The sequence below is a fragment of the Polistes canadensis genome, unplaced genomic scaffold (assembly GCF_001313835.1).
Source record: "Polistes canadensis isolate GaletaPanama2010 unplaced genomic scaffold, ASM131383v1 scaffold_103, whole genome shotgun sequence".
NCBI lineage: Eukaryota > Metazoa > Arthropoda > Insecta > Hymenoptera > Vespidae > Polistes > Polistes canadensis.
The window spans coordinates 94,923-112,926 of NW_014569650.1; the positions used below are offsets into that span (position 1 = coordinate 94,923).

The window sequence follows — 18,004 nt, forward strand, 5'->3', positions numbered from 1 at the left end:
TATAGAAATATGTTACGTGAGTGTATATAGAAGAAAGAAAGATAAACAAAAACAAAAAAAAAGTAATGTTTTATCATTTATTATAATATTGAGAATGAAGAAAAATAAAAAAAAAAGAATTGTGAACTATTTTATGTTGCCGAGAAATATAATGTGCACGTGCCACTGGCATAGTATTTTGATAAAAATTGTAAAATTCAAGATGGTGGAGAGATCTTGGATATGGAAAAGAGACATAAATACCAAAATACGTTCCTCTGAATAAAATCTTGATCTTTCTTTTTGTTTTCGCTCCCTGTTTTACGGAAAATCCTGTCGTTCCAATCCAAACAAAAAAAAAAAGAAAAAGAGTGAAGAACAATAAGAAATTTATGAGGGGCTGTTTCTGAGAAATACAAAAGCGAATAGGACAAACGTTGTTGGAATATATTCATTGAGAACCACTGTATCATGCGGAAATAAATCGTGGTAGGGATGGAATTGGTTGGTTGAGGAAAAGGGGTGGGTGGGGTTTCCTTTTGGCGTGCCGTTGCTGTCGCTGCTGCAACTATCTTCGATGTTGGACTTCAGTATGCCTTGGCTATTTAGAAAGGAGAGACTATCTCCTACTGAGGTACACACTTACATATATATTGTTAACTCGTGTGTGTGTTTGTGTGTGCATATATATATACGTGTTGGGTTTAAATGCGGCTAAACAGTCGAGTAATATTTTTGTTTCGAGCGTTGTTTCGAAAATGAATAAATATATTAGTGAATAAAACAATTATTGTTTCGTAGTTCGCGTGCAGGTGTGGTGTTGTTTTCACATTTTTTCTCTACGATTTAAGTTTACACATGGCTCAATATATCAGAGTTTTTAAGGAAGGATCTATCGGTTATTTTTCTTAAGTGTTGCCTGTTTTCTCGAGTGCTACTTCTTTGTCCTGTTACTATCGGAAATCTTCTTCGAGAATTCTGTCTGAATTTCGTATTCAGGAATTTGGCTTTTTTTCTTTTCTATTTTATTTTTTTTTCTTCTTTTAAACAAACGAGTTAGTCATTCCCCTATTTATTTCTGTATGTAGGAAGGACAAGATCCTCCGTGGAAATTCTTTTTTAATGAACGTTCAATTATATTATCTTATAAATTTTGTTTTTTCCGCATTACCACACCGGTATCGGAATTATTCTTTCGCAAAACAACACGAATTTGCCAACTAGTAGTAGAAATGTATTATTTTTTCTTTCTTTTTTAACGAGCTATCGGTATTTTTTACTTTTGCTTTTTTATATTTTTCTATGCGTAACAAGATTAGAACGATTAGTTAACAGTCCGCACATGAATCAGCAAATATTGTTTGTGCATTAAACGGATAAGAATCATTTTTTCGAACGCATTTCTAAAAATGTACGAACAACGCACAACGTTAACGTTTTATAAGACATAGAAAGATGAAAATCATTTAGTGGGGTGTAAGGGGGAGGTAATATCAAAACTGAATCGTTTTTACGTTAGCATAGGAAAACAAAAATTAGATTAATAGAATAATAATAAAGCTGATAAACTAGAGTACTCCTTTTTACATTTCTTTTTCTTTTTATCTCGATTTATTATATTTGCATATCGAAGTCACATGTTATTCATATTTACGAAAGACACGTTCATGCTAAGTGCCAAATGCTATATTTGAGTAGCAGAAAAAGAGAGAGAGAGAGAAATATATGTCTCGAGTGTCAAGCACTGTGCGAGTGAGTTTCTTCATCCTTACAATTAGACCTCGGCTAAAGAACATTTGTTCAAATAATACCATGAACGTTTATATATGTATGCATGTATGTATAGATAGTTAGATATATATATTTCGAAAAAAGATCCTGATTAACAGTAGAAACTGAGGAAGGAGTGTTCCCGGTTAGTCAGACGATCGATCGAGACTGATAGTCGCCGTGACTCTGAACACAGGATTATTTCAACAATTTTGTCACGTGTGTTGGATATATATATATATATATACGACCGGTAGTAACACAGTCATACATACATACATTACATTTATAAGAGGAAGAGTAAGTGTACCTATATCAGTGTAGTAATTACGAGATAGCATTTGCTAAGGACTATTTATAAGTTAAACTAAAGCTTAAACTGAGAACAAGACACACGACCTTATTTCTTCTATTATATTATCTTTGACAATAATTATTATTATTATTATTATTACCAAATTTTTCTGGTTTTTTTTTTTTTAATCAAATCACATTTGTAATACTTTCGATAACAGTTGTTCACGCTCTCGCATTCACGAGATAAGAAAAAAAGAAAAAAAAAGGCAGAAAAAGAAATCGTATTAGATAATAACAACGTGAATTATCAAAAGCATATGACAGGATAATATTTTCAAGATTATTTCTGTCATCTTTCTGTCATCGTAGGATATATACGAGTTAAAGTACCATCAGTTTGTTCTCTATCACTTTTTATTTCGTTTATACGTCGACAATTTCATTTACAAAATTTCTTTTTATTCGGATTGTTTGATATATAACTTTTTAACCTTTTACAAGTTTAGCGTGAGTGTGTTACTTGATAAACGAGAGTAAACTTATCGATAAGAGAGAAAAAGTAGGCTTGGGTGGGGTGGAATAATGGATGAGTGTTGGAAGATTAAATAATTCTTCGAATAAATGTGTTTCGTGTGACACTTTTTTTTCATTATTTTTTATTATTCATCGGGAAGAATGTGCGCGAGGATTGAGAGAAAACAAAAATTAATGTTAATCGAGAGTTTCGTGGGAAATTTAGTTGACTGTTGCTTGTTCGTTCAATTTTATTATTTATTTATTATTCATCGTTGTAGTTGATTGTTTTATTAGCTCGAGCTTTGTAGAATCATTTTTTTGCAGGATATAAAAAGGAAACGACTATAATCTTAATTTCCTGTTGGAATAAAAAACTTGATTGTGGGGGGGAAAAGAGAGGGAGTGCATTGCAAGGAACGAACATTGACATTCGATTAATGAACGAACATTGAACACGTATTATTCCTTTGATGAATCATTGGACAACAACGTTGCAGTTTTCCCTTACCACAAGTGGAATGAATGAACATCTATCAGATTATGTTGTTTTCTTTGATCATCATTTGACACAAGGGAAAGAAGAATGTTTTATTAAGTTTATCGTAAGAAAGGAATCATGATCAAATCGTGTTTTCATTTTATTCATTGTCATAAGATTTTAATAAGACAGATATCATATTGCCGAAAAAAGTCGAAGAAGTCGAAAAGATTTTGACAATTTTCTCATTTCGTCTTCTTCCAATCGTTCCCGAATTACACAAATAATTAACAAAAGGTAAACATTTATAATATTCTTTTCAAATTTAGAATTAATTTTTTCTTTTAATATTAATTGTAAATGTGTTAAGACAACAACAAAATTAGATTCGCAAGTTTTTTTGATCGAATTTCTTTTCGGAACGCAAATCCACGTGGATTACTGACGTTATTTTTTTTTTCTTCTTCTCGCAATCGATATTGTTAGTTATAATAATTAATTTGTTAAGATTATACATTTTGCATTAAATTTACCAATTTGTTTTTTGCGCGTATATACATATTTGTCTTTTTTTCTTTTTTCAGGACACATCCATGTGATTTTTTTATTGGATTTAGAAAAAAAAAAGAAATAATAATTGTAGTTTAATTAATCGAATGTGGAAATAATAGTAAAAGACGATGTTTCAATCGATTGGATGATTTTCACTTATGTTAGTATAAACGAATGAATTAAATCGAATTATATAATCCCCAGTGGTGACAGAATAACTGATGCAGTTGAATCGTCGATGCGACCTTCATACTTTTCTCGGCTGTCTTCATCGTAACGAGACTTTTTTTTCTTTCTTTTTAAAACGAAGATGAGTACGCCTCAGGCTAATTGAACGTACACGTAAGAAATTTATGCAAGAGGAAGAGGAAGAGGAAGAAGAAGAAGAAGAAGAAGATATAAAAAAAAGACATAAGGAAGGGAGAAAGAAAAAAAGAAATAAATAAAAGGAAAGAAGGAAGGTGCATTTTATTAAAAAGGAGATGTAAGAAATCCTTTCCACCGATCAAGGTCAATCCTTTGTGAACTCCAGTGATCAGAGAAATGACGGTCACTTATACTGCCGAGGTTGCTACCTGTCGTGGTCTTGGATGTTTTCTTAAATTATTACTCAGGTATTATTAATCATTTCAATATTATTACAATTTTCATGATAAACTAAATAAGATTAATTCAATCACGCGCGGTATTACATTAAACTAGTTTGTCATTTATTATATTTGAAGAAATAATCAGAATTAGGATTAATCCGTTATACGTATATATAGTTAGAAAATCATGTCACGAGATTTTACATCACACGAATTTCTAAGTACTCCTTGCTCATCCGCAAGTTCGTAAGAGTTATGATAATTAATTTCATGGCTATTACACAATGATATTAATTTTAACGAGCGTTAAAACATCATTCTAACTTATCTCTTAAATCATGATAAAACAAAAAGCCCATTGTATTGTCTGTCGTAGTTAAATCACGATTTTTACGTAAATGAAAGAGAGAGAAAGGATAATAGAAAAAAAAATAATACTAATAATAATAATAAAATAGGAAAAAAAAAAAACAATATACAGCATAAGAAAGAGAGATTGTCTATCGTATTTTGTATGGTCGTAACTCCGAAAGACAATAGTACCTTGTCAGTCGTATTTCCAAAGTAAAATCATCTTTAGAATTTTAATGAACGTTAGATCATTGATCTACGAGTCTTTTTTTATCGAAATAGATTTTTTTCTTTTGAGAGAGAGAGGTCTCGCGTAATTGCAGCAAGGGCATCCATAAGTATAAATACGGCCCTGATGACCTAGATTTCATACACGCCTGTTCGATCCAAAAAATGCCTATTATATGTTAAACTAGTATGATAAGGATGAAATATATACATATGCAATATATTTACTTATTCTAACATGACGAGCATGTTTTTTTTTGCTTGCGTGCGTACTACGTGTACGTGGATGATGATACTTATCATATAAAATTGTTTCGAATTTCAAGAAAAACTGTAAAAACGACAGGGACACGCGTGACTGAAATATTGTTCCAATTACATCACGGTGACAAGTTATTACGAATATATTTCTGTATCCAATTTAATAGAAAAATTGCATAGAAACCATTCATACGACAGCGCACGCGTACAAATGCATATACATAGATAACTATTGTGTATATATGTGTGTGTATGTGTGCATATGTTAAATTATATAGCTCGTATTTCTGTTTCGCAAAATAGTCTCAAGTATGATTAACTAAATAGTTAGAAATTTCTGTCATGCTAGTGCAAATATATTATCGCAGATTCCTAGGAACGATCATTGATAAATAATTTTCTTCTTATTTTTCCTTTATTCGACGATAGAAGAATTTTTGTAACTTAAACGATTCGTTATAAGAGTTTGCAACACCATTACAATTTATGAAATTAATTGCATCTCAAACAAAACCGATACGACGACATTTTTCTTTTTTCGGTAAAGATTGATTAACCGTTTCTTTTCTCTTTTCCTTTCTCTTTCCACGACGATAAGATATAATATACTTCAAATTATCGAACATGATTGTGTGTGAGATAATAATCGCAAATGCGATTTTAATTTTTTCAATCTCTAGAAAATATTACTTTTATCTATTATCGATTTAAACGATTTTACAATTAGCTTGATCCCAAGTTCGTAGTTGTATTGAGGAAATACGTATAGGGTGTCTCATTTGGAAAAGTATAACAAACAATTGGAAATATTAAATTGTTATAGTTTAAAATGATGCACTCTGTATATATATATATATAATATTTCTTACAATTAGGTGAAGGAAAACCCTAGTCCTCGCGTTTCATTGATTTTTATTTTCTTTAGATGGAGAGCAAGTATATACAAGTTGGTATGGATAGATTTAGCCCTATTTCTATTCATTTATTATTCCTTATCAAGTATCTACCGATTGATACTGGATGACGATCAGAAGAAAATATTTGAAGCTATAGTAGGTTATTGCAACCAGTACAGCGATTTAATACCGTTGTCATTCGTGTTGGGATTTTACGTTAGTATAGTTATGACAAGATGGTGGAATCAATATATGGTGATACCTTGGCCAGATTCTATTGCAGTATTTGTATCAGCAACTATACACGGTAACGACGAAAGAGGTCGATTAATGCGTCGTACTATAGTCAGGTGATAGCCCTAAATATTTCAGATCGATTGTTTTCCATTTATTTTTAATCCAATTCTCTATTTGACTTACTTTTTAATTTTTTTCCTTTTACAGATACGTTTGCGTTTGTTTGACTTTGGTATTGGCCAACGTGTCGCCAAGGGTCAAAAAACGTTTCCCAACGTTGGAACATTTAGTCGATACAGGATTACTTTTAGAAAACGAACTTTCAGTATTTCAAGGTTTAAACGATAAATTTCCTAAACCCAGCAAACATTGGTTACCCATAGTATGGGCTTCAAGTATTGTTACAAGAGCCAGAAAAGAAGGTAGGATTCGTGATGATTTTGCTGTCAAGACTCTCATCGACGAGCTCAATAAATTTCGTGGTATGTGTGGTAATCTGATACATTATGACACCATCAGCGTTCCTTTGGTTTATACTCAGGTAATAATAAATTGAGATATTACTGACGATAATATTATATACAAAGTGATTATTTATTTCATATCAGAGAAAATATTATCATTGATAGGTCGTTACGTTGGCCGTTTACACGTATTTCTTGACCAGTGTCATGGGCAGACAATGGATCCAAACTTCAAATGCATCGACCATTGACGTGTACTTTCCCGTTTTCACGACACTGCAGTTTTTCTTTTATATGGGCTGGCTCAAGGTCGCTGAAACTTTGATCAATCCTTTCGGCGAGGACGACGATGATTTTGAAGTTAATTGGATCATCGATCGTAACTTACAAGTAAGAACAATGATCGTTGTTATTATATTTTAACAAGATGTTTGTTACACGTACGATATATTTCCTTCGAAGGTGAGTTATCTGATCGTTGATGAGATGCATCACGAACATCCTGAATTGATACGCGATCAGTACTGGGATGAAATATTTCCAACCGAGCTACCATACACTGCGGCATCCCAACCATTCCGCGAGGAACATCCTCAACCGTCTACAGCTGGTATACAATTGTCAGCAGCACAGCAGGAACTTCAACCATCGTCGGTTAGGATCGATGAGATGGCACCGGATTTTCAACAAAAATTTTCACACGAGATTGCCGACGACGCTGCTTCTGGTATACACTTTATTGCCGATGGGAAATTGTCCAGGTAATCAATGTTTTAAAAGTACTTTCGTACAATTTCTAATCAAATAACTTTGAACGCTAACAGAAGTATTACCACTGCTAAAATGCCAAGGTAATAAAGTTAGTCAGTCGGAAGTTATATCTATGAGTCATACCACGGAAGAGGACATAACGGCATTAACGATGGACGTTTATTCTTTTCAGAAGTGCCAGCAGAGTGAGTAATCGTGACCGTACTTTTAGCAGTGGATCAACGCCAAGTAATCTGGGTGGTTCGCTGACCAGGGTCAACAGTGTTACCAGTATGTTGAAGAGATTGTTCAGTAACGTAGACAGAACTGATAGTTCCGCCAGCGGTTCCAAAACACCTGGGAGAATTCCTAATTCCAGTTCTGCAGTATCATTGCAACCTAGAGTCATGGGTAAGATTGATTTTATCGTCGATAATGTTGCATACCATTTTCCTTATAATCGATTTAATGCAATTCAGGTGATACTGGTGGCTCGGCCAGGTTCGGAGTCATCGAAGAAGTCGACGAACAGATGACGATGACATCGATGAGAGCAGAAAATAGGCCCCACGTTCAAACTATTTTTCCACAAGGACCTCCTCCACCTAGTGCACCGGTTGACGTTCCTGATGTCAATCAGTCTAGAAACAGAGACGTCATTTCAAACAGTGCACCGGCTACTGCTTATCCACCTGCTCCTGGTACCAGTGGAATTGGTCATGATTTTGAGAATGGCAATCCTCCTATTGCTAGGTCAATATTGTTCATTTATCAATCACGCTCCATTACGATTTGTCCTTTTTTCGCTGAGTTTTGGATTCGTTGCTGATTTTAGGAGAGAGAGATCAAGCATAAGCTATGAACCTTCGAGGAGTTATCAGAGTACCACGACTGGGGATGGCATCATCAGTCCTAGAAGTTCAATATGCTCGGCGAACAGTAGTTCGGACGACGAGTTCACCAAATTAAAAGTAGAAAGAGAAAATCAGAGGCGGGAAAAAGCATTCAGAAGACTAGCTCGAAGTGTCAGTGGTCATACTAGTATTATTCCATCCGAGGCTAGGAACTTAACGGAGAACGAATTATTATTGTTAACAGAATTAGCAGACGCATCGAGAATGTCATTGGTACCGAAAAGTTCCGACGACAAGGAGGGGAACAATATTACTAGGGTTTAGGTGAACCCTATATTAGTTTTTATATCAATTTCGTGTGTTATTTGTGATAAAGTGTAAGTTATTTTATTAAATGCTATATAATGTGCCAGTTACTATGGTAAACGAAAGTACGGTGGGACAGAAATGAAGAAAGATGGACAAGAAGTTTTTTAATTAACATTCCGATAAAAAGACAAAATACGTAGATTTGAAATTTTTCTTCTATAGGCTTCAGATGATAGACTTTCAGATAGGCTTTCAGATAGGCGTATTAGAGCTACTTAACAATAAATCTAGTAGCTTTTTTCATTTGGCTAATATCATGGCTGTGCATTGATCTACATATACTTAAACGTGTACATACACCATTCAAATTATTGGAAATGATTTTTCACATATATTATAGGACGACAATAATTAAGAACAATCGGTGCCGACTTGTGACTTATTTTTATACGTTCGTGTTTTCCTATTTATCTCAATGGACACTTAAGGATAATTTTCTATAACGAGCAATAATATCTATCGAATTTACACGACATTGTTATATTTTTGTTCCCGTTATTATATTTCTTTTAACTTTATTTCATTTTCATTTGAACGCACAACAAACGAATTACAAAATATCTCGTCAATTTAGATTGGAAAGTGCCTATAACGTGCCTAGGGTTAAATTGGGCACAGGAAATACTCTGACAAAAGGTGCATTTGATATTTTCCGTATCATTGAAACACCGCGTTATGGCCTATTTGAAACGGAGACGATGCTAACGCTTATACATATGCTGTATTTCATATGATGTTTTTTACAATTTCAAGAGAAAATCCTTTCCCTCGACTTTAAGGATAAGACAAACGTTAGGTATGAACATTCCAAAGAAAGTAAGGCCAGAGGGATGGTCGTTTGTATTCTGTCTGGTGCTACCAAAAAGAAAATACTTATCCTTTTTCAGTATTAAATAAAGTAGTAAAATGACGAATGAACATGACTATTTTTTCTCTATTTAATAGTAGAAATACGTTTGACGTGTTGAATTGGGTCGAGTTGCGCAGAAAGTTACCAACCCTAAGATGATTTGAAATCGAATAAATGACTTAACTTACATTTTCGACTATGCAATTGAAATTCTTGTAGCGTGTTTTAGCCAACTTGTGTCATTTAGAGGGTTGATAGATTTCTGTTTAAATCAATCCTATCGTACCCCAATAGTAGTAGAAAACAAAAGAATTAAGGGTAGACGTCAGTAAGTATAAAAGTTGACAATTGCCAAGATGACAAAAAAAGCGCTGCAATCGCTGGTAGATGTCACTGCGGTAACTCGAGAAATGTCGTTAATTTTCGACAAAGTTCGGGTTTGGTCTCGGTGGCGGCTCGGCGGCAGTACCCGTAGTGGGGGTTGATCAGTGGGTTGCCGTCGGCGTGAGGTGGCGGCGGTTTCGTACACGCGAGGTATTCGAGGGGTCGATCGAGACGTGCGCCGGGCGGGTAGAAAAGAGTTTACCGCGCGGTGCCGCGGCCCGTGCTCGTGCTCGTGCTCGTTGGACGACCAAGTAGGAGGATTGTGTATGACAAAAGATAAGAGAGAAAGAAAAGGACCCTGAGTGTGTCGCGCGGAGAGAGTGAGAGATAGAGAAGAGTGAGTGAATGAGTGCAAGTGTTGCTACAAGAGCACGAATAGAAGAAGAGGAAAAAGAAGCCAACAGGAGGAAGAAGAATAGGAAGGTGCAGGAGGAGGCGGTGGAAGAGGAGAAGGTGGAGTCGAAAAAGAAGAGTGCACAACGACCGCGAGAGATAGATTTGAGCATAGTAGTAGTAGAAGGAGTAACAGTGTATAAGTGGGGAGGTTGGAGGAGGGCCACTGCCAAGAAAACAGTAGTGCGTTCCTTGGCAAGATGGCAGACGGTCCGTCCGCAGAAGAGGCCTCTGCTGTTGATGTTCGGATTCTTTCGAAAGAACGACACAAACGACAGGACGCTTCTTCGTCGAGCTCGTTGCTAGCCAATGCGGCGGCGGCGGCCGCGGCCGCGACGCCGTCCTCCTCTTTCAACAGGGGCCAGGACGTTCTTGCTAGACGGAATGTTATTCATGGGGATCCCACCACTGGTGCATTCGACGATGATGACGATGACAATGACGATGATGATGACGATGATGACGACGAAGACGAAGACGAGGACGATTACAACCAAGTGGACACTCGGCCCCGTCGTTACCATCATGACCGTCATAAACATCACCATTATCGCTATCAACAACAACAACAACAACAGAAACAACAGGAAAGGATTGCTAATGAAGGTGCTGTTGGTGTTGGAATTGGTAATCATTTTAATAGTGGTGCTGGTGGTGGTGAAGGTGGTGGTAGTGATGGTGGTGTTGTCGGTGGTAATTGTGCATCCACGATTCGAGGAAAGGAACATAGCAAAGTGTTGTTATACGATGAGGAAGATTATTACGAGGAAGAAGACGAAGATGACGAGGAAGACGACGACGAGGAAGGAGAGGACGGTGATGAGGAAGATGAGGAAGAGGAAGAAGACTATATGGAACAGGAACCAGTAGAAAAACGAAGAGTTAGGTTGGGCTTGAAAAAATCTACGGAGGGCAGCATTGTTACAAGTGTCAGTAGTGTTGGTAATAATAATAATAATAGAAATAGTAATGCCAGTGTTGGTGGACATGTAGGTAATGGTAGTGCTAGTGCTTTGTTGGTAACAACTATGCTCGGTAATACACGGTCGCGATTATTACCCGATGTCGTAGACGTTGCAGTTGATCCGTCGGAATCGGTTGTTGGTGCAAAGCAAATCAAATCGAATTTAAAAGGTAGATCTGATGGGGAGGAAAACAATGACAATAAGAAAAAGGAAATCCAATATCTGCAACAACAACAGCAGCAGCAACAGCAGCAGTTGCAACCGTTGCAACAACAACATCAACATCAACATCAACAACTGGAAGATAAAAAGAAGAGGAGCGAAGAGAAAGATAGAAGAGGAGACGATACCACGAACGATCCTCCTCCCCTTAACACCGTAACCGTCACCGTCACCCCTGCCTCCCCTTCTTCAACAACCGTCACAACGAGCGGCATCGCGAACGGCGTCGTTGCCAGCACCGGCAACAGCAGCAGTAGCAGCAACAGCAGCACCAGCACCAGCACCACCGGAAGTGGCAGCTCCGTTGCCGGCGGCGCGAGCAACATCAAGAGTAGTAGTAGTTGCGCCGGCTCCTTGTCCAACGACAGCCCCTTTAAGGGACAGGTCAGGATGGCCGAAGAGACTCTCGTTGGGCCTTGCGGCAAGAAGCGTTGCGCCGATCGATACGACAGCTCCGAGAGTTCCGACAGGTGAGCGCAGCTCTTTCCTGCAACCCACAAAATGTTATTTGAAAACCTCCCCTCTATATCCCATCCCGCCCCTTCCTTCTCTTCCTCCACCTCCCCTCCGACCTCCCCTTCTTCCTCATTTCCTTCCTTCTCTCTACATAATGTAACAAGTCATTTCGCGAGCATGTCTCATCTCGAGCGTCGAACTTACGCCAGGGGTCGTTGTACCATGTTCCCAGTCAGTCCAAAGACCCAATGCAACCCAGACTTACACGAGTTATGTCTATAAACTCTGTCTAGAAATTTGTATCATCGCTAAAGACATCCATTAGATTGCTACTTAAATATATTCACATTTAATGTATTTCATTTAAAGATTTCAATCGTTTAAATGTCCCCACTAGTCGTTGATGATTCAACGTTAGGTTCCTTCTTTCATTGGGTTCTTGTTTTCAACTTCTTGTTTTTTAGGTGGGTTCGTTTTCGGTAATTCTGTAATTTTCATTTGGAATAGGTTGTAAAGATTCTCTAACCGAGATAAGAATTCTTCTAACCACGCTGACTGTGACTCTTTAACTATGCCAGTGTTACTGTTACTGTTCATCTCTTGGTACGCTGTGACGCGATAACAACCGACAACGTGACAAACTTTGCATTTATTAGTTCCTTTGTTCTTCTTCTTCTTCTTCATCATCATCATCATCATCATCATCATCATCATAATAGTACTTGGTGTTTACGAATAACCATCCCAATATCTTTTCTTCTTATATTACTTTCTTAGAGTTGGAAAGAAAGATTAGAACGATTGATAAAACTTCCTCCTAACGGTTCCCCTTTTCTATTGGCATACTAAACTTCGATCTTTCCATCAATCATCAATTTTTCTTCACATCTTTTATATTAAAATAATTCATTTTTATTCTAGACAAAAATTCTGATTCGTTCAAGTTTTTCTACCGATTTTTCTCTATCATGGATTTCATTTCTATTCATTCCCTACACCTTGGCTATCAGGTTCTTTACCTTTTGATATACGCAAGTAACCGTTCTCTTAACTTTTTCCATGCAAGGATCGTTTATTCCAATACCAAGAAACCAATGTATATAGGATTATATATATTACTTGAAGAGAGTATCGTCTCGTTGCCAGTTGTATCTTTACTTGGAAGAGAGAACCTATCGTGAGGTCAACGTATTTATGTTTGTCTTTCTTTATTTCTTTCTTTATTTATTTTTTTCTTTTTTTTTCTTTCCTTCTATCTTTCTTTCTTACCGACCATAATGTATACATTTTGGCAAGGGAACACGTCGTATCTCACATATAGCTTGTTTTCATTCTATCTTTTTCCCTCTTACCAATTCCAAGAGAAGATAACGAAAAGATATCTCTCGTAACTTTTTCAAAAAAAAGAATTCCTAGGCAAAATCGTTGGAATAAGTAAAATCTTCGGGGGTCGGGGGGAGGGGGAGAGGGCTCGGCTCTCACTACAAAACGATTATAATCTCTCGACACGCGAAGACACAACACACACTTTTATTTAGGAATTGTAAATTCGACTTTAAACAAAAATCTCTTCGATATATATTTTATTCCTAGGTGTCTGAATAGAAAATAGAAAAAGAGAGACAGAGAGAAAGAGAGAGAGAAACTTACACGCGTGCATTCGTGAAAATGTTTCATTCAATCATAATAGGGATAAGAGAACAATTTTGTAAAATGTACACGTATATCTTTTTTTAACACACTTACAACAGTTTTTTTTTTCTTTGTTTTCATCGTACCATATATATGTATACACACATGCAACACAACTAACTTTCTATTCTAACACACATAATATAAGTTTTAGTTCTATTCAGACTCCCTGCATCGATCGAGAGACTCACTTCTGCTTACATCACAAACGATCACGACTTCTGATCAAAGAGGAGATACGTTCTCTCTCTTTCTCTATTTCTTTCTCTTTCTCTTTTAGATACCATGTCTGTCTCTCTGTGTGTGTTTTGATCATGCCAACGTTTATTCGTATTACCGAATTACGACATCGACGATTAATGCAGCGATCGTAAGCACCATGACGAGAAAGAGAGAGAGAGGGAGAGATAAAACCTGAGCATGAGCAGCATACGAAAAATAGAAAGAACCTCCTCTCTTGTTTAGATTTATTTTTCATTATCCATTAGAACAACATTTTTCCAATTTTCTACGAAACGATTTATCTCAACATATTTAACAAACCCAAAAAATCCAACTGCACGAATGATTAATAGAAAAAAATATAGGATTTTCTTTGTTATATAATATTAGATATTATTTATATTTTTTAGAATAGTATTTTTTCTAATTAAATAACGGGGAGAGAACAACAAAATGTTCGTGCAAAAAAAAAGAAAAACATTTTTATTCGCACGAAAGAAAATCATTTCGAGATCATCATCCTGATGTTCGATGTATTCTTCTGTATTATCGATGTATGCATATGTATATATATATATATATATATATATATATTCTAAAGCCTAAAGGCTTTTTCGTAATATTTTCATGCCTGCGAGTCGACGTAGAAGAAGAAGAAGAAGAAGAAGAGGGTTAGGGGGAGGAGGAGGAGGAGGAGGGCTCCTGCTGCGTTTAAGCCCAGGGCCGTCGCTATTTTTCGACCCTCTTTTATCGAACACTCGATATACTGCAACGACGACGGCTTATCGTTTAAGAGTTCGTTAATCCCTCCGAATATTTTTCTCTCTAACTCTCTCAGTTTCTTCTTTTTCTTTTTTTATTCATCAAAAGTAATAATCCGCTAGATTTGTTATTATTTTTCAATCGTCGAATGATTTTGCAATTTTGGTTGGTTGGTTGTCGTATCCCAAAAGTTTTCAAATTCGAGTTCGTTAATTCATTTATTCCAACACCTCTCCCCCCTCTACCCCTCCCCCCAACAACGAGCAGTATAATTTTAGATATAATCGTTCGAAAATTTAGAACGATGAATATCAGAAAAATATTTTTTATCAGTCACATCACACATAGGTATGGGGAAAGATTTTCAAATCGAAATTCAATGGTTTTGGTTTTTTTTTTTGTAACTCCGAACGTGTGGATGGGTGGATGAGCATGTAAGAGTGTTAATATTGAAGAAAAGGATAAGAATAAGAAGAAAAAAGTAAGGAAGAAAGGAAGGAAGGAAGGAAGGAGGAATAATAAAAAGAGAGAATCTGTTTTAACGAGCGTGGAAGGGATCTCAGGCAAGTTCATCCACCGTGACTCGGACGCATCTTGGTTCGATCGACCCAAAGAGTCGACCGACAGTCGCCATCTCTCTTTTCTTCTTCTTCCTCTTTCAAAAAGAAGCAGCTTCTTCTTCTTCTTCTTCTATGGTTACTCTTGTATTTTCATTTGGACACGCCGAGTTTAATTTTTTCTTTTTTTTTTCCACCTAAAAAGCGTCCAATTCATTTGGACGTTTCTTTAACGAGTAATAAACACTTCGGATACGCTCGAAATAATCCTTAAGGAACAAATTTTCGAAAGATTTGACAATAAACAAAAATACCTTGTACTTAAAAGCGTGCGTGGAAACCACCACCCCATTGTAAAGATTTTATCCAATTTACTTTATAACAAATTTTTCTATCTATAAGAAATAAATATTCAAGATATATGTGTGTGTGTGTGTGTTTGTAATGTTAAACTTTCTAAAGAAGGCTTGCAACATCATTAGAAAGATCCCAGTGCAATAAAGTCAATGGGGGGAAAAAAAAGCTTTAAGAGCAAACCTTCGCCTCCGCCTATTTCGTTAAGAAAGATTCATTTTATGAATCCATAGACAATAAAACATTTTTCTAACTCACTTGTAAATCTATTTCTAGTTGTAACACGTAGGCGAGCCAGTAAGTCAGTCAGTCAGGTTCGTTGTTTTATCTTTTGACCTTTTCCACGATTGTTAACTCACAAATTGTAAGCTTATAGCTCTATGCTATAATTATTAATTATCAATGCTTACCATTTTGACCATTACCTATATAAATCTATGAATGCATCTATGTCTATCTCGTAAAATGAAAATTACTGAAGTTAACTTGATTTATTCGTACAGGAATTATCGTGTATTTCATTTTCTTTTTCTTCTTTTTTCTTTCCTGTTTCTTTTTTTCTTTTTTTTGTAGATGTGCGAGGATACCATGAACGATGTTTCGAGTATAAATATGTGTATATGTGTGTGTATGTATGAGAGAGAGAAAGAGAGAAACCGGCAACCTTTACCTTCACTTTGCTTCGCCGGTTGTTCCACTCGTTCCATTCACGAATTTCACTTTCACGGCCACGGCCACGAGGTTTGCGAAGGCCTCGCGAGATCGCCCCCGCTTACTTCTTATACTTTTTCTTCTTCTTCTTCATCTTCTTCTTCTTCTTCGTTTTCGTCTTCTTTCGATTGAGAAGATATTGTCCTCTCTTAAAAAAAAAATCTTATCCGAAATGTTTATGCAATTATGTATGCGTATACCACGTTTTTTAATTATCAATGATGATTATTGTTCAACGTCAGATTAGAAATCATTTTGATAAATTAAACACGTTAGATCAAATTTCAATAAATCATTCAACGATATATTTTTTTTGTCTGAAAAAGCAGATTTCGTTTTTCGAACGAGGAGGGATCAAAACTATAATCATTCATATTCATTTAAAAAATATTGTAGAACAGTTTTTAGGTTGAACTAAGTATTGCTAGATGATATCATCATTTCTTTGTTGAAAAACTATGTCGAATAATTTAGTCTCCTTTTGCAAAACACCGTGGAGATCGTTGGACGAATTAGTGAAAGGAAGAAGATGAAAAAGGACCACCGAGATAATACATCTCTCTCTCTCTCTCTCTCTCTTTCTCTCTCACTCTTGTTTTTTTCTTTTTCTCATTTGATTCTTTTCATCCTATCTTTCATCATAGTCACGGTGCTCCATTTTAGCGAGGAGAGAGAGGCTGCACCTTCGCACGATAACTTCGTCGGTGTTGTATAGAAACGAAGGTTGCATTACAACACCAGAAAAGAGAACCATTAAAGTCCAAACCAGTAACAACAATAAAAACAACAACAACAATAACAACAACGATTTACAATTTGATCGACGTTCGATATCAACGAGAAACTGTTTTCTTTTTCTTCGTCTTCTTTCCTTTCCTTTCCTTTCCTTCGAGTTTCGATCGAATAAGAATTCGTTCCATTGTATTATTTCGCTACTAAAAAGGGAGAAGCATGAAAAGATATTATTCTCGATACTCGATTCTCTTTCATCCGATCGTTGCATCATCTCTCTCTCTCTCTCACACACACTCTTTTATTGCCAATTACGTGTAACACATTTTTCACCTAATGAGCGGTGATCCATCAGAAAAATACGACATAGTAGTAGTAAGTACCTATCGAATTTATGAATTATACGTTATTCTCTCGACGCGTTGCGAATAATAAATTATTAATTTGTGACAAAAATAAATAAGGGTGGGGGGTTGTTTAAAGAAAGATCATTTCATCGGGAATAATAAAAATTGGAAGGGAAGAAAATTGAAGGAAGAAATGAAATGTTGTATTACACAATATCAACGTGAATTCCTCTTTCCGTTGATATTGTATTATCTATATCTACTTGTGGAGTACTATTTTATATACATACACACGGAGGAAACATTACGTATTTAGATTTATGTAATAGAAGGCAAAGTGTCGCGATGGGGAACGTGCGTGCGAATTGTATAAATTCTAGCATCGGGAATAGTCAAACAGAAATCTGTCGATAAGCCGATAACCTGATTTATTTATGGAGACGCATTGTGAACGTCCAACTTTGACGACGATCATATACCGGGTGATATGAGAACTTCTCTCTCTCTCTCTCTTTCTCTCTTTCTCTAAATCAAATAACAATTATCGAAATAAAATAACTATGACTCGATAAGAAAATAAACAATTAAATTCGGACAGATTGTATTTCCCTTGACAAAATTATTCTAACACAAAATAATAGATTCTTTACCTTCGATAATAAAAAAACTAATGTGATAGAAACGAAAGTATTTTTGTATGCGCAAAATGTTGCTAAAACGAATATTTTCTTATCGAAAGAGATAAGGAGAAAAATAAATATATAT

The 18,004-nt window shown here is 35.8% G+C and overlaps 2 protein-coding genes across 5 annotated transcripts in view; both read left to right on the forward strand.

Annotated features, from left to right (window-relative positions):
* Positions 1–49: 49 nt before the first annotated feature.
* LOC106787514 (bestrophin-4) lies at positions 50–9,510 on the forward strand. 4 transcript variants are annotated; one of them, XM_014749922.1, is made up of 11 exons: positions 50–791; positions 2,887–3,337; positions 3,625–4,206; positions 5,948–6,268; positions 6,363–6,696; positions 6,785–7,009; positions 7,082–7,380; positions 7,444–7,470; positions 7,563–7,780; positions 7,849–8,122; positions 8,205–9,510. In XM_014749922.1, exons 3-11 carry the CDS (start codon positions 4,136–4,138, stop codon positions 8,545–8,547), a joined length of 2,112 nt encoding a protein of 703 aa, XP_014605408.1. In that variant the 5' UTR covers positions 50–791; positions 2,887–3,337; positions 3,625–4,135; the 3' UTR covers positions 8,548–9,510. The 4 variants fall into 4 exon arrangements, with proteins under 4 accessions (XP_014605408.1, XP_014605407.1, XP_014605410.1 ...); XM_014749921.1 differs by having other exon boundaries at positions 50–613; XM_014749923.1 differs by lacking the exon at positions 50–791 and adding an exon at positions 2,028–2,049.
* Positions 9,511–9,902: 392 nt separating this feature from the next.
* Positions 9,903–18,004, forward strand: part of LOC106787513 (zinc finger protein jing homolog) — a 72,928-nt gene continuing 64,826 nt past the window's right edge. Inside the window, exon 1 of the mRNA XM_014749919.1 lies at positions 9,903–11,876. Coding sequence (XP_014605405.1) covers positions 10,420–11,876 — 1,457 coding nt within the window. The 5' untranslated portion in view covers positions 9,903–10,419. The remainder of the gene's footprint in view (positions 11,877–18,004) is intronic.